This window comes from Chrysoperla carnea, chromosome 4, assembly GCF_905475395.1.
Source record: "Chrysoperla carnea chromosome 4, inChrCarn1.1, whole genome shotgun sequence".
Taxonomy (NCBI): domain Eukaryota; kingdom Metazoa; phylum Arthropoda; class Insecta; order Neuroptera; family Chrysopidae; genus Chrysoperla; species Chrysoperla carnea.
In genome coordinates, this window is record NC_058340.1 from 69,870,892 (window position 1) to 69,887,330 (window position 16,439).

At 30.4% G+C, this 16,439-nt stretch overlaps 1 protein-coding gene and 6 non-coding genes across 7 annotated transcripts; 6 read left to right on the forward strand and 1 right to left on the reverse strand.

The window, feature by feature from the left end:
• Positions 1-2,085: 2,085 nt before the first annotated feature.
• Trnah-gug lies at positions 2,086-2,157 on the forward strand. The gene has a single exon. It is a non-coding gene; the product is annotated as a tRNA-His (tRNA).
• A 105-nt stretch (positions 2,158-2,262) lies between these two features.
• Trnah-gug lies at positions 2,263-2,334 on the forward strand. The gene has a single exon. It is a non-coding gene; the product is annotated as a tRNA-His (tRNA).
• A 104-nt stretch (positions 2,335-2,438) lies between these two features.
• Trnah-gug lies at positions 2,439-2,510 on the forward strand. The gene has a single exon. It is a non-coding gene; the product is annotated as a tRNA-His (tRNA).
• A 105-nt stretch (positions 2,511-2,615) lies between these two features.
• Trnah-gug lies at positions 2,616-2,687 on the forward strand. The gene has a single exon. It is a non-coding gene; the product is annotated as a tRNA-His (tRNA).
• A 2,919-nt stretch (positions 2,688-5,606) lies between these two features.
• Positions 5,607-8,327, reverse strand: LOC123297396 (trypsin-1-like). Its single transcript, XM_044879044.1, has 6 exons — positions 8,138-8,327; positions 7,945-8,072; positions 7,317-7,459; positions 6,980-7,139; positions 5,963-6,368; positions 5,607-5,818 (listed from the first exon to the last, which is right to left on the reverse strand). Exons 1-6 carry the CDS (start codon positions 8,294-8,296, stop codon positions 5,648-5,650), a joined length of 1,167 nt encoding a protein of 388 aa, XP_044734979.1. The 5' UTR covers positions 8,297-8,327; the 3' UTR covers positions 5,607-5,647.
• Trnah-gug lies at positions 7,625-7,696 on the forward strand. The gene has a single exon. It is a non-coding gene; the product is annotated as a tRNA-His (tRNA).
• On the forward strand, positions 7,802-7,873 carry Trnah-gug. The gene has a single exon. It is a non-coding gene; the product is annotated as a tRNA-His (tRNA).
• Positions 8,328-16,439: the final 8,112 nt, after the last annotated feature.

Below are 16,439 nucleotides of genomic sequence, written 5' to 3' on the forward strand. Positions count from 1 at the left end.
TAGAAATATTAATTATTATAAATTATTTGTTTTTACTCACATAAATCAGAATTTTTGTTTAAGACCTCAGAGATTTTTTCAAATCTCTCAGGTATTTTAAGATAAGTTTTCCCGTCTCATTTTTATATGAATATTTATCATTTATAGCTTTATTTTTGACCATCTACGATTAAATACATACACGCGTTATTAATGAATGATGATCGTAAAATATATATGGCACACGACTGGCCGCGTGCCTAAATGTAATTAATCAAAAATTGTCGCTTCCTAAATCAATTTCACGCTGCAGTGTTTTATAAACAGGTGATAATAATTTTTGGTGTATGTAGTTAATTATGATATTCATTGCATTGATTTAAAAAGGGGAGTTGTTTTAACTTTAGTGGCTCGATTGATTTCATAATTGTTTGTAGGTACTCGTAATTTAAGTTTTGGTGGCTTTATTATTTATAAAGATAGGTAACCGTTTTGTAAGATATTATCAAATATATGAACTTCAGATTTCGATTAAAAATTTGAATAGTTTTTTTCAAGAAAGCTCTTTCTTCTTCTTTACTTTTTTTCTTACTGCTCACGTCATTGCTTAGCGTTCTCAATTGCGGTGTATTCTTTTTCACGGATTCCGGGAAAACTTTGATTACTCCCCCAATCTTAAGATTGATAGATATCAATTTTTGGTTATTCTAAAAGTTAAATGGGATATTGAAATATTCTTAGTTAAATGAGATGTTCTGAAAATAAAAATTTCTTCTTTTTTTTTGAAGATTTGATTTTTTTCCAATCCAATTTAAACTCAATTCATTCATTTTTCGAAAATATGAGGTTATTGCGATTTTCTTGAAATTTGAAGGTTATTTTGCAATCTTCGGGGTTCAATAGCAAACAAAATCGATGCATGAATTTATACAAAAACTATTCTTCTTATTCGCTCTCAATTCGATCAATAGAAGCAGAGATATTCAAGAAAAAACAATGCAGAGATAAATTGTCCCAAAGCCGCGTGTAGAAGGTCGTGTGGAACATTCCGGAACCGGAAAACTCCTTTACTCTGTTTCTTACAACGAAAGAAACGTATTAAAAATAAAATTAACCTTCTTCCAAAATTTTCCGAATTGATTATCAAAATCCGATAGATTTACCCCACTAGCATATAAAGTCTCAACGATGATGTAGTTAGTTATTGAGACGTAGCGTCAATAAACCAAAAATTTTGTAGAACATGATTTTTCGGGTATTGCTTTTATGGATTTTTGTTGGATCCTTCACAGTATAAGCGCGATGCACTTATCTATTTTATAATACTTATCAATTCGTTTTGGCAACAATTCTAAAATAAAATTTCAATGGTTCAAGCCAAAGAAAGGATTCAATTTGATTAAAATTTAAATTACAATACAAGTCTTCATTTTTTATGTATAAATATTTTTATCAAGTCATCATTTAACCATTATGTAAATCAAGGGTATAGTTTTTTTTTTAACCCTTAACAGTTCAATAATTTTATCAATATATTTTTTGATCTTAATTATGTATGCACCCTGTATATGTGATTGAAAAAGGTGTTACATGCTGTATATAATACTCTTTGATCTATTTTTAATGATTTGTTGATTTTTGGTACATTCAGTACCACAAAATATGTTATTTGAATTAAAATATTGGTTCTTGATTTTTTTTAACATAAGCTTGTAGTATATAATTGCTGTAAATTCTAGCTTGAGATTTTAGTATTTTTTCAAAGCTTCCAGTTAGACAAATTTTTGGGACCCCAAATTCGGATAAATTCAATATCTATATTTGGATTTTAAGATCGTTGGTTAAATAATCGATCCAAATGTGATAATGAAAGGTATTTATTTAAATTGAAGGTTAAAAAAAATAGTTATGAAAAGGTACATAGCTCAATATCTTTTACCTCAATACAAAATTGACTGTATGAATTTCTGGTACCTGAATCTAATTTTCTTCTTCCAAACCTTTTGCGGTTTGTCATTGTTACACTTAATCGATATTTAGAAAGTATATTAATTTTAGATTTATTAAACTGATTTTTATTTTAGCTTCTTATCATGTCTTCCAATAGCCGTGATCGTCTAGTGGTTAGGACCCTACGTTGTGGCCGTAGTAACCCAGGTTCGAATCCTGGTCACGGCAATGTGCAAACATTGTTACGGTAGAAGTTAATTTTTTAGTTTCTTTTGCTTGGTTATTTTTAACAGAACATCTTCAGATAAATATATTTTACCATCACTTTCAATAGCCGTGATCGTCTAGTGGTTAGGACCCTACGTTGTGGCCGTAGTAACCCAGGTTCGAATCCTGGTCACGGCAATGTGCAAAACATTGCCACGGGAAGTGAAATTTTTAGTTGTTTTTGCTTGACTATTTTTAACAGAACATCTTCAGATAAATATATTTTACCATCACTTCCAAGAGCCGTGATCGTCTAGTGGTTAGGACCCTACGTTGTGGCCGTAGTAGCCCAGGTTCGAATCCTGGTCACGGCAATGTGCAAACATTGTTACGGTAGAAGTTAATTTTTTAGTTTCTTTTGCTTGGTTATTTTTAACAGAACATCTTCCGATAAATATATTTTACCATCACTTTCAATAGCCGTGATCGTCTAGTGGTTAGGACCCTACGTTGTGGCCGTAGTAACCCAGGTTCGAATCCTGGTCACGGCAATGTGCAAACATTGCCACGGGAAGTGAAATTTTTAGTTGTTTTTGCTTGACTCTTTTTAACAGAACATCTTCAGGTAAATATATTTTACCATCACTTCCAATAGCCGTGATCGTCTAGTGGTTAGGACCCCATACGTTGTGGCCACGGTAGTAGCCTAGGTTCGAATTATTATTTTATTTTTTGTTAAAAACACATTGTTTCATCGGGCGAAACAATACCGTACGATGAAACTTATAGTAAAAATATTAAATCTGAACAAATTCGAAACAAATCGATTAAATTTTATTTTATTTTAAAACAAGTTTATAGTAAATTTAATATTAAACACAAATAAATTGCTAAACTATTGAATTAAATAAATACAAAAATGACATACCTCGACCAAATCGAATAAGAAAATTTTAACCCAAACACGTTTTGCAAAAATTTCACAAACTACACTCCTAGAATCTATCAACGATAAAACACTAGTTGTATTTTTCTTGAATTATGACAGAAAATTATGATAAAATAATTCTTTCTTTCGATACAAAATTACAAATACAAAAAAAAAAAACCAGCCCCTATGAAATAATTTCCAAACCACAATATTAATTCTTATTGGTTTTTACCCTTCATTGTATATACAATCGTATACATTCGATTGGCTAACTTTCGTTAAGGGTGGAGTTTAGATACATAATAAAATCAACTTGTTTTGTGTCACTTAAGGGTTGTAGGGTGGTTTTATATGTATATACCATTATTTAAACACAAAAAACGTCATTTGTGGAATGAGAGTTCTTCGTGCGGATGAAAAAGTTGTGTGGTTTTTTGAACTTAAATGTCGTACAAGTCAGCCAACAAATTATATACCCTTATAGATATCTATCTTTTGTTTTTAATCAATTTTCTATAACTATAATGCTTGTTTATGTTCGAACAATTTCGAATAAATGTTGTATGCGGATAAATTATTAATTTTTTTTACGTCTATATACGGTGGAACCTGGATAACTCGAACTTCAAGGTAAATGTAACAAGTGAAAACAAACAATTGACTGAGTTAATTGTTGAAATACCATGTATAGACAGTGTTGATGAAGCAATCGTTTGTTTTTTGACGTCACGTTAATAAAAAAAGATATCCTTTTAAATAGCTACACACACACTGATATTCCCATATTAATGCATACTATAAAATTTGCACCTAATAAGCGCCCTCGTGGGTAAACAGTGAAGTTTACAAAAAAAATTTTCAAACAAAAGTTGTTTATTTTTTTATAAAGAACATTTTTTACATTTAAACTTTTGTTCTATCTCTAACGGTTTACAAGATGGGTCCTACGGACCCAAGACCCAATTGACCCATATTGCTCATTTACGAACTTGACCTCAGTTTTTAGGTCCTGAGTACGCTATAAAAATTTCATCTTGATATCTCTTTTCGTTTTTGAGTTATCGTGTCCACAGACGGACGGACGGACGGGCGGACACCCGGAAATGGACTAATTAGATGATTCTATGAACACCTATATCAAAATTTTTTTCGTAGCATGAATATTTTTAGGCGTTACAAACTTTGGACTAAACTTAATATACTATGTATATTTCATATATACATGGTATAAAAATGCTGTAAAGTTAATGAGTTTCCGACTTAATAGGAAGTTTAAGATACAGAGGATTTATTTGCTAAAATTTCGACTTAAAAAGGCACGATTATATTTTTATAACTACGACGTCATTTTCAACTTCTTCTGAGGATTCGAATAATCGATGTTCCACTGTATATATTTCGTGAAACAGTACCCGTTTTGTTAAATGAACAATACATACTTGAAACTTCGTGAGTGCAGGCTTTCTTTTGACGAGTCTATACCAAACTTTCTCTCTACGACTTTTTCAAAAGAGCTGCGTTTTCAAATGAGCATGATAACGTCATATAAGCTTTCGATCTGAAAAAACAGGCAACAAAAATACGTATGTACGGCAAGTTCGAGGTGATATAGACAAGCTCATCGGTGCTGTATTTTTAAATGCGTTAAAACTATAAGAATGTATTCGTCAAGAAAGAATTCGGTATTGCATTCGGCATATTTTGATCATACTCATTTGAAAACGCAGCACTTTCGAAAAAAGCCGTAGAGTGAAAGTTTAGTAAATTCGCCAAAAGGAAATCACTGATGAAGTTTAAACTATGTATAAATCATTTAACAAAAAGAGTGCTGCCTCGCGGACTAAAAGGCTTTTTTTGAAAGAAATCCAAAAACCATATTATAAGAAGGAAATTTTTGTCGGCATTATTAATTGTGGAAAAGGAAGTCAAATGATCGAAGAGTAAGTAAAATGGCAGAAGTTTCGTGATCGGTTTTACTAAATAATTTATCTACAATATACCTAAATGTTTTATTTATGAGTTTATCGTATCTGGGCTAAACAAACAGGGGCTAATAAAAGAATTGGAATGAAAGTAGCAAACAGTCGGATTTCCTAAAATGAATATTTGATTTTAGTTAAGAAATTCAACAAATGCTATTCGTCATAAAATTGACGCTATTAGCATTTTCAACTTGAGAATTTTTGTACGGAGGTCGTGTGAGAGCTCATACCAGATTTTTTTTATTGATTTTCGTTTTAAATAATTTAAATGATGTTTTTTTAAGGGCACATTATAAAGTAATTTGTCTTCGTACTTCGAAGCTTTGCTGGCGATAATTTTTCATTTTATTAGTTAAGTCCTTGAATTATTTAATTTTATTCGAGCTACAATTTTGGAGAACATATACATATTTCAGTCGAAAAAGATCTCTTTTCCCAAATATCGACTATCTATATTTCTATGCCCTAACATTGCCACCGACAGAAAAAATATTTTAAAATAACATCCTTTTTTATGTCAAGGACTAAAAATAAAACAAAATTATTTGATAAAAAAATTTTTATTTTCTCATAATTAAATTTCAACTCAAAAAATCATTTAATAATCTTGAGTTTGGTCAGCAATCCATTCCAAATATTCTGGGAAATTTACTTTTGTATAGATACCTGCACGTCCTTTTTCACCACATCGAACACCCCATGAAACAATACCAACATTTACCCAACGACCATTTGGTAATTGTGACATTAAAGGTCCACCAGAATCACCCTGGACAAAAAAGAGGCATTTTTAAAATGATGAAACTTTACTAATTTTAACAATGATCATTTCTGACATCTGCCAGGTACGATTGACAGATATTTCGGAGAATTTCCTTCCTTTGAGAAAATCCGTCAACAAAAATAAACTTACTTGGCATGAGTCTTTGCCACCATCATAGCCAGCCGCACATATTACTTTATCCGTTAACGGTTGTGTAAATGCTTGACGACATTTTTCCATATCCCAGATCGGTATAGAAATCTCCATTAAAATTCCACTTGTTGGACCACCAAAACCTTGGGTACCCCATCCAGCAACAATAGCATTCTTACCGGTAAAATCTGAACCAATTGGTGGTAAACAAATGGGCCATATATATGTATTAAATATTGTCGATCGTTCTAATTCCAAAATTGCAATATCATTATCGTACGTTGCTGGATCATAATCTTTGTGATTTGTGAGATTTTTCACTGCATAAACACGTGGACGTGTTTCATCATCATCGTCGAAATCATATTCACCTAGTTTTACGAATACATCTTTAGCTTCATAACTGTAAAAAAAATCATTTCCAATTAAGGAGATATGCAAGGATTGAATAATACTAGGGATTTCAATAAAACTTTAAAAATACATTTTTTGATTAACAAAGTTTCCAAAAATCACAAAAAAATTCCTAGGTCATCGGGCTTTTTAATATTATTTTATCGTTCAAAGTGGCTGAAAAAATGATGAATCATATAGATTATCCTTTTCAATTGGATATTTCTATATCAAAAAATCTAGAGAGTGTGATAAAAAACTATCTAAAATATTTATACAATCCTGTAGTTTATAATAATACCATAAAAATATAAGGTTGTCGATGGTATAAAAACAAAATTTTAATTTAATTATGAGTTCATCGAAGATCCATCATTTGATGAACAGAGACGACTATAATTAGAGTATTGATGATTGAAGAGAGATATCTATATTATCAAATTTATAAGCATCACTTTCACACAATATATTATATATTTTTGTAGTTGCATTGTAAAACCAAAAATAATTCATTATTACTTCATTATTTGGTTTAAATGTATGTAAATTAAAAAATTTCGTTTGTTGCTTTAAATGAATCAAAAAGGATTCTAAAGGCTTAATAATGTTTTCAAAACTTACTGATTGTATAAACAATGTGCAGCGGATAAAACATGACGCTCAGTGATTAAAACTCCTCCACAGAATGGAATTTCAGTTTCATCCATAAGTGCAGCCATCCATGGCCAATCGACATGTTCAACCATATCTTTTGGATTTGCATTTGTTGCTAATCCACAACCTGCAAAATTTGCTTATTAAAAACTATTTACGGTAGAGTTCATATCATTTTCATGAAGCGTCTTTTTCTGAATAAAAACCAACCCAACTCCCGTGAACTCCAAATTTAGCAAATCTGACTTAATATTATGTAATTAAAAATTCGAGCATTCTTCTATTTAGAAGCATCTATATTTACCTCGATTTTCAACAGTTTTAAATTTTTCATCTAATTCATCAGGAACATCTGAATCGCCAGTTGATGGTAAATTATAAACAATGTTTGCGCCATCGGCTTCGAAACCGCCAAGATCATCAGGACAACATACACCAATGTTAACACTATATTTAAAAAACAAATAAAAAACAGATTAAATCGAACCATTGATGTACTTACTTATCAATGTTAGTAATTACAATCTTGACTAATTTTAGAAAGTAACAGATTTAAATAAGTTTGAAAGTAGATCATTTTAATATTTTATTCTCAGAACAAGTCTTCCAATAGCCGTGATCGTCTAGTGGTTAGGACCCTACGTTGTGGCCGTAGTAACCCAGGTTCGAATCCTGGTCACGGCAATGTGCAAACATTGTCACGGTGGAAGTTAAATTTTTAGTTTCATTTGCTTGACTATTTTTAACACAACATCTTCAGATAAATATATTTTATCATCACTTCCGATAGCCGTGATCGTCTAGTGGTTAGGACCCTACGTTGTGGCCGTAGTAACCCAGGTTCGAATCCTGGTCACGGCAATGTGCAAACATTGTCACGGTGGAAGTTAATTTTTAGGTTTCTTTTAATGAATTAAAATTATTTTACTCACCTTTCAATGATACACAAATGATCCAAAACTTTCTGGAACACCGATTGTTTTAATTGACAATATGGAATATATTTGCAATGTCCGGCACGTCCACCAATCGCTGTACATTTTTGATAATCTTTATTTTCCTGCCACAAAAGAAAAAAAACAATAATTTTAAAAAAAGATTAAACAAAATATTTTTCATTTAAACCTTTTCTTTATCGAAAACGATAAATCGTTTTTGTCGATTCACTAGATATCGATGCATGGAGGCAACATTATGGCGTTCACGAACTTTTGGATCCACAAACAAACAATGAACAATTGTTATGGAACATACAGCCAGAAAATAATAACTAAGCAACTTCATTTTGACTTGTATTAAAAATTTTATTGAATGCGATGTTTATTAAATATCTTTCTGGATTCCGTTTTTATGTCATTGCTATAATATCTCATGTGAGATAATTCTCATTTCCCTATTTGAATGATAATTACTTATTTTAGTTAATCAAATTTGGGGCAGACCTCTTTTCAAGGTCTTTCCTTAACATAGATTTAGAATAGAATTTTGTGTGGGTGAATTAGCTGTTGTCATATAAACCAATCTGAATTATTCTGGACTTTACTCGTGAAAATTTCATTTCAAATATCTGTATGATGTTATAGCAATTTGGTACCACTATTTTCGCGAGTGTACACTACTAACATTTTTCTAGTTATGGTTCTTTTGGCGTTATTTGCATCCCTTAACCAATTTTGCACTGGCGTCAATCGAGAAAATTGATCACACGTTCTGCAGATATGTCAAATATTTCGCTCGTTAAATATTATTTAACTTTATAAATCATAACATCTATATAATTTTATAAAAATATATTTTTAAAGCACTAGTAAAAGTAGTAAGGCTGTTGTGTAGTCAACTTGGTAATTTGTATGACGTAAATGTAATAAAATGCTTTAAAAATATCGTAAACTAGGCAATTTGTGTGACGTAAGTGTAATAAAATGATTAAAAAATATCGTAAAAGTGTCAAAAACCAAAGTTTTCTTTTTGGAAATAAATTTCAAGAATATAAAAACGTATTAGTAATTTTAACTGAATACAATTCTGTTTACCAAAATTATTCAATGTTAATTTTTTTTTTTTGTTAATTTTGATTAAATATTATTCAGTATGACCTTGCTTTGAATTTGGCTAATGTGATAATTTTTTGGAATATAATCTTGCTCATTCAGGGAATATTAAAAAATAAAAAATAAAAAACAAGAACAGGGATTAAATTTTTCTTTGGAAAACCCTCTCTGAGAAAGAAGTAATGTTTTTCTTTGGTACCGAAAACATTACTTCTTTATGAAATATTACATATATAAGTTGTAACCTGTACAAAAATATAGAAGTATCATCTACCGATTAAAATTTACCAAAAACTAACATCAAAGATGAAACGTATGACTCAAAATTAGTAGATTTTAAAAAAAATTCCAATCAAATCAGCAAAAATCGATTTTTTAAACTTTTTGACGTCATCAAAATTCAAAAAATTGAATTTTGCTCTATCACACCCAAATTATATCCAATTTAGGTAGTCCAAATATGTATTTCTACTAGATTTGGGTCGTATTTTTCAATTTTTTGGTCAATTATAACCTACCTTTTGTAGTTTTCTAAATAGTGGAGTCCTGGTCGGGCTATTTCGCACAAAAGTGAATAGTATCGAAAAATGATCATCATAGGTGAAAAATAGTACCCAAAATTAGTGGGTTTCAAAAAAAATTCCAATCAAAACGGATAAAATTTGGGTGTAATATGAAAAAATCGATTTTTTGAACATAATGACGTCATCAAAATTCAAAAAATAGAATTTTGCTCTATCACACCCAAATTATATTCAATTTTGGCAATCCAAATATGTATTTCTACTAAATTTGGGTCGTTCTTTTCAAATTTGTGGTCAAATATAACCTACTCTTTGTAGTTTTACAAATAGTGGAATCATGGTCGGGATATTTCGCACAAAGGTGCATAGTAGCGAAAAATTATCACCATAGGTGAAAAGTACGGCCCAAAATTAGTGGATTTCAAAAAAAACTCCAATCAAATCGGATAAAGTTTGGGTGTAATATGACAAAAATCGATTTTTTGAACTTAATGACGTCATCAAAATCTAAAAAATTGAATTTTGCTCTATCAAACCCAAATTATATCCAATTTTGGCAATCCAAATATGTATTTCTACTAAATTTGGGTCGTTCTTTTCAAATTTGTTGTCAAATTTAACCTACCAATTGTAGTTTTTAAGCTAGTGGAGTCCTGGTCGGAGTATTTCGCTCAAAAGTGAATAGTAGCGAAAAATGATCATCATAAGTGAGAAATATGACCCAAAATTAGTGGGTTTCAAAAAAAATTCCATTTAAATAAGCTTCAATTTGGGAATATTATGATAAAAATAGATTTTTTGAACTTAATGACGTCACCAAAATCCAAAATATTGAATTTTGCTCTATCACACCCAAGTTGTATTATATTTTGGCAATCTAAATATGTAATTCTACTAATTTTCGACCATACGTTTCATATTTGCGAATAACAAAAAATAAAAATTTGTGTTTTAATAAATATGAAAAACTACACGTTACACGTTAATGGTAGCGGTTATACAATTTTATTGTTACATGTTTTTTTATTTTTTATACATGTACGTATGTTTACGATCGGAAGTAACATCGCGCAGCATATATACTTCTCAACACTCAACGATAATGCGTTTGACATCAGAATGCCATCACGGCCCATTATCTCTTAACAAGACCACACTTACACTTCAATTGTACCTCTATAAATACATTCAAGTATTTATTTCAATATCTAGATGTAACACTAAAGGGAATTTTCCTATTCGTTGAGTGCGTAGTCATGGTAGGAACAATAAAATCGACGCCAGCGCTTCCAGTGAAAAATTTTGGCGATAAAGGAGGCTGTTATGACTAATTTACATTTCTTTACAAATGTTAATGTTATAGAAAAATGTCAAATTAAAATTATTGAAAAAAACACTAATTAATTAAACTTAATGCATTAAAAATTGTGAAAATAAAAAATCAAATTGTATAAATATGATTTTTTAAATGTAAATTATCATAATTATTTATTTAAATTTGTGAGACAATAATATTAAATTTCCAATGTAAGTCATAAATGCAATCCATACAATTATATATGCATCCATACAATTCTATAATTAAAGTAGTGTATCGTTACCATGGAAATGCCTCCAATAAAACTCACGCACGGTGCGAATATTTATTTATTTGCTCTAAAATGATTTAAAAGTTTGTTTTTACTAATCCAAATTTTCATCTAAATGAAAATTGACAAATTGGATTGAGCTCATGTTCTTTCAAATTCATTTTATACCCTATATATATCAAGATATATGAAGTTTAGTCCCAAGGTTGTAAAGCTTAAAAATGATATGAACAAAATTTTGGTATACATCTTCATAAAATCACGTAATTAGTCCATTTTGGGCTGTTCGTCCGTTTGCCCGTTTGTCGTCACGGTAACTCAAAGGCGAAAAAGATATCAAACTGAAATTTTATAGAGCGTACTCAGAACGTAAAAATTGAGCTTAAGGATCAATTGCTAATATAATTTTTTGCGTCATAATTTGCTGTGTAAAATAATTTTCATAAAATTCTTTATCAGAGAAGTAGTGTTTTAAAAATTTCGATCTAGAAATCAGTATAATTTTTAATAATCAAAGATATTTCTGTAAAAGATAGTTCATCTTATGACAGTTCACACATTTAATCTGTGGGCGCCAAGAAGATGATGTCGTTTAATGTCAATATCGATACGATATATCTCTTAACATTGTGGTACACAGAAGTCGAATCTATCTATATGCTCGTTTTTAAATCGAAATTCGTTTAAAAACAACAAATTTTAGCTACCTTAACTTTGTGGAATTACAAATAAATTGCATAAACTAAATACATTTTGCAATTGCATATAATATATTGTGTGCAAGTGATGCTTATAAATTTGATAATATAGATAACCCTCTTCAATCATCAATACTCTAACTATAGTCGTCTCTGTTTGTGGTGGAGTGATGGATCTTCGATGAACTCATAATTAAATTAAAATTTTGTTGTTATATCATCGACAACCTTATATTTTTGTGATATTAATATAAACTACAAGATTGTCTAAGTATTTTAGATAGTTTTCTATCACACTCTCTAGAATTTTTGATATAGAAATATCCAATTGAAAAGGATCACCTATATGATTCATCATTTTTTCAGCCATCTTTGAATGACAAAAAAATAATAAGAAGCCCGATGACCTAAGAATTTTTTGTGATTTTTGGAAACTTTGTTAATCAAAAAATATATTTATAAAGTTTTATTGAAATCCCTAATATTATTCAATCCTTGCATATCTCGTAATAATTATTTCGCTCCTGTGTACGAATGCTACAATTGTTATACATCCAGAATTAAAAGTAATAGAATTTTCACACCGAATACTTAAAAAAAAATACCGAAGTTGGGTTGATTCCTTTTATAATGTTTAGTATAAACTTTTATCGCTATCAATAGAGATATATCGTACAACAAAACGTTTAAGATGTGGTGTCGATAACATGTGCTCATGTTCACAGCTTCAAGTGTTCATCACATCATGATGAACTGAAGTGGTACAAACAAGTGACTGTGACTATTTCACCCATACCAACTTGCGAGCTATGTTTTTCACTATCTCAATCTCATCACACATATAGTATTTTCTTTTTATACCATGTATATATGAAATATACATAGTATTATAAGTTTAGTCCCAAGTTTGTAACGCCTAAAAATATTGATGCTACAAAAAAAAAATTGGTATAGGTGTTCATAAAATCACCTAATTAATCCATTTCCGGTTGTCCGTCCGTCCGTCCGTCCGTTCGTCCGGCCGGCCGTCCGTCCGTCAGTCTGTGGTCACGATTACCCAAAAACGAAAAGAGATATCAAGCTGAAATTTTTACAGCGTGCTTAGGACGTAAAAAGTGAGGTCAAGTTCGTAAATGAGCAACATGGGTCAATTGGGTCATGGGTCCGTAGTACCCATCTTGTAAACCGTTAGAGATAGAATAAAAGTTTAAATGTAAAAAATGTTCCTTACAAAAAAATAAACAACTTTTGTTTGAAACATTTTTTTGTAAAGATTATTGTTTACCCGTGACAGCGCAAATTAGTTCAGAACATAATTGATATGTTATATATATATAACACATAGTATCAATTATTTGCATAGCAACAACATTGTTTATCTCAAACATATACGTCACTTATAAGATTGTATTATTTGTTTGTGTATCCGTCTGTGGACACGATAACTCAAAAACGAAAAAAGATATCGAGCTGAAATTTTTACAGCGTACTCAGGACGTAAAAAGTGAAGTCAAGTTCGTAAATGAGCATCATAGGTCAATTGGGACTTGGGTCCGTAGGACCCATCTTGTAAACCGTTAATGATAGAACAAAAGTTTAAATGTAAAAAATGTTCCTTATCAAAAATTAAACAACTTTAGTTTGAAACATTTTTTCGTAAACATCACTGTTTACCCGTGAGGGCGACAATTAGGGCGGAAATTTTATAATATGTACTATACTTGATTATCAGTTATGTATGTGTCACATGTTGGTATATGTAATGTGATAAAGAAATCAACACTGACTATACATGGTATTTCAACAATTAACTCAATCAACAGTCAATTGTTTGTTTTCACTTGTTTAATACTAAACCATTTATTATTTGTATTATTGGAAATGTTGGAATGAAAGGGAGGGGGTTGTTGTGTTTAATTTGGGCAATGCTTACATATAATCCTCTCCCCTAGCGGGTTTTTGGGTTCTCTGATCATAGTTCCAAAATCACACTTTTGATATTCCCTTCTTCATTTGGGGTAATTTGTCCCAGATGTTTCAAAACAACAACTGAAAATATTCGACGAAATTATGAATTATGTCAAAGGAAAGGGGGCGCATATCGGAATTCTTACTTCGGAATGGTAATCATCGACCCAAAAAACTCCCGAGCAAACTTTTTTGGCCCATTTTATTGAATACTAGCAGATCATATTCCTGTTTTGGACCAGCAGAGGGTAAACTATCACAGGAAGTAGGGAGAGTACCTATATCGAAATTCTGACTTCGGAATCGTGATCATTGACCCCAAATTCCCTTGAATTTTTTTCTTTTTTTTAATTTGTTGAATATGAACATGTTTGGACCAGCGTATACTGATGAATTTCAATTAACAAATACCTCAGTCTCATCTCCCCGTCGCCAAATGGATTTCTGGAAACGTGCTTGTATCGAGCCAACCTATTTCTTTTAGTCTCAGTCTGGCCCTTTTTGTGCTTATTAAAAAGTGAGTATAAATTATTAATTTTTTTCCTTTAAATACAATTTATTTATCTGTTTTCATAAGTTTCATTTTAATAAAAATAAAAATTTGCAAATCTATCTAAAAATAAATTGAGCAATAAAACTGGTAGGTACACATAACCTATAATTTTATTATAAACATTGAAACATGTAAACATTCGAATTAAATTATTTTATCTACAGATAATAATAAAATTATTGACGAATATTCAAAAAGAAATTTTACGCATTAAATTTTTTTTTATAAATACTGTTATAAAAATATAATTTTGTTTACATAATTTTAGGTAGAATAATATGGTGATTACTCAGTATACATACGGTGTTTGGTCATCGAATATTTATATTATTACTACAATGTAAGTAAAAGAGCAAAATATTCTATCTATAAATCTAGTAAGAGTAATTATTCTATATTCTCGCGAGGTAACCTCGTCATTTCGAGTTATAAAAGCACATTTTTCTTTTAAAATATTAAAATTAAAAATCGTAATTTTGAAAATGTATCTCACGTGACCTAAAACGTGGGTAAGTCCTGCTGTGATGTCATATCGGTATGAGTCATAGACCATCAGTTAGTACAATGTAGACAGCTGGGTATAATGTATACATAAACTTGGTGGTTTCGATGCTTAAATTCACGATCTCATCTTACATCACGAGCAATCTCAATCTCAGTGCAAAGACTGAAGACTGAAGCCGCAGAAGTAACAACTATTGTCTAAGCTTCCAAATCTGCTACTTTTCTGCAAAAATCGTTTTTACTTTGCACGGATATTCCAAAATTTTATTCTCCTTCAACTGTCAATATCTAATCGTCCCTTTATGTTCTGACTGTTTTGGATCCAGATTATTTACGATTCTTAAAATTTTAATTGATGCTCCTAAAATTAGTTACTGTGTCATACGAGGGACCACGTAAATGAAGGAGTCTGTAATTACTTGCTTGCTCCATATCCCTTTAAAACTTCTAAACAAATATCAACTCAGAACCCAGACTCAGTAAAAGTGAGGCAAGTAGTGCCGAAATCTATTTTTTTCGATTGACCAGCTAAATAGCAATTCCAATTTCGATTGATTACAAAATGCAGCCTTATTTTAAAGAAATTTATTTAAAAAAATTGCTTCAGTGAATTTTATTACTTTCTAAACATTTCTATAGCAATCAAAGTAGATTTTATTACTTTTGATGGAAAAATACCTTTTTGTTAAAAAGAAACGCGATATTTTGGTTTATGTCCTTGCCGCCATTTAATTTTTAATTAGTAAATTGATAATTATGTATCATATTTAATTAAAATTAGCATATTTATATTATTTATTAATAAGGGAAGGTGTAGTACCTAGAATCGAAAATCACATTTACCTATATGCATTAAAATATCACAGTTGAAATTGTCTATAAATGAGCAAGCCTAAGAAAATTAAGTAGCTAGACAGACTTCTTTTTAATAACGCGTTCATTTTCAATTTTTAAACTTGTTTAAGTATTCAACGGTTTTGCCATGTGTATTTAATCGTATTTTAAATCCTTAATATCAGAGGTCAATTAATAGAATTCTGACCTCCCAGTAATATATGCATTCTACTACTTTACTATTGATTGTTTATCAAACATTTCGAACAAAGGATTCAACATATAAATATATTGAAAATACTCATACGATTACTCATTTAACAACAAACTGTGTCTCTGTATGTTTGTATAAAAAAAAATGTAAACAAAGAAATCATTGGCACTACTCACCATTTATACAAATATCAACTTTCCTTTTACACTAAATCTCAATTCATTTACAGATCTAGGTATGAAGGGAAATAGAGAGTGATTTTAAGAGTAATGACATCGGATTTGAATGTGTCAGCTCCATTGAGACGACGTCAAACGGTGTACAACGCCAATTTTGGGTGAGGTCAAACCAAAAAGAAGCCATTTTTGCTTACCTTTTAGTATCATAGATGGCAATTAACATATGACTTCCGCTTGATGTTTAAAGAGCCAACGCAAGTGATTATCCACATCAATAGACAAGAAATAGTTTGATGTCTCAATGAAGCTTAAA

Excerpts from the sequence above, each read along its gene's own strand:
- LOC123297396 (XM_044879044.1), bottom strand. The coding sequence starts at position 8,296 with ATGAAGTTGCTTAGTTATTATTTTCTGGCTGTATGTTCCATAACAATT. Across the intron at positions 7,460-7,944 it reads CATTTGTGTATCATTGAAAG|TGTTAACATTGGTGTATGTT; the intron begins GTGAGTAAAATA and ends TTTTAAATATAG. Across the intron at positions 5,819-5,962 it reads GTGGCAAAGACTCATGCCAA|GGTGATTCTGGTGGACCTTT; the intron begins GTAAGTTTATTT and ends TTTTTTGTCCAG.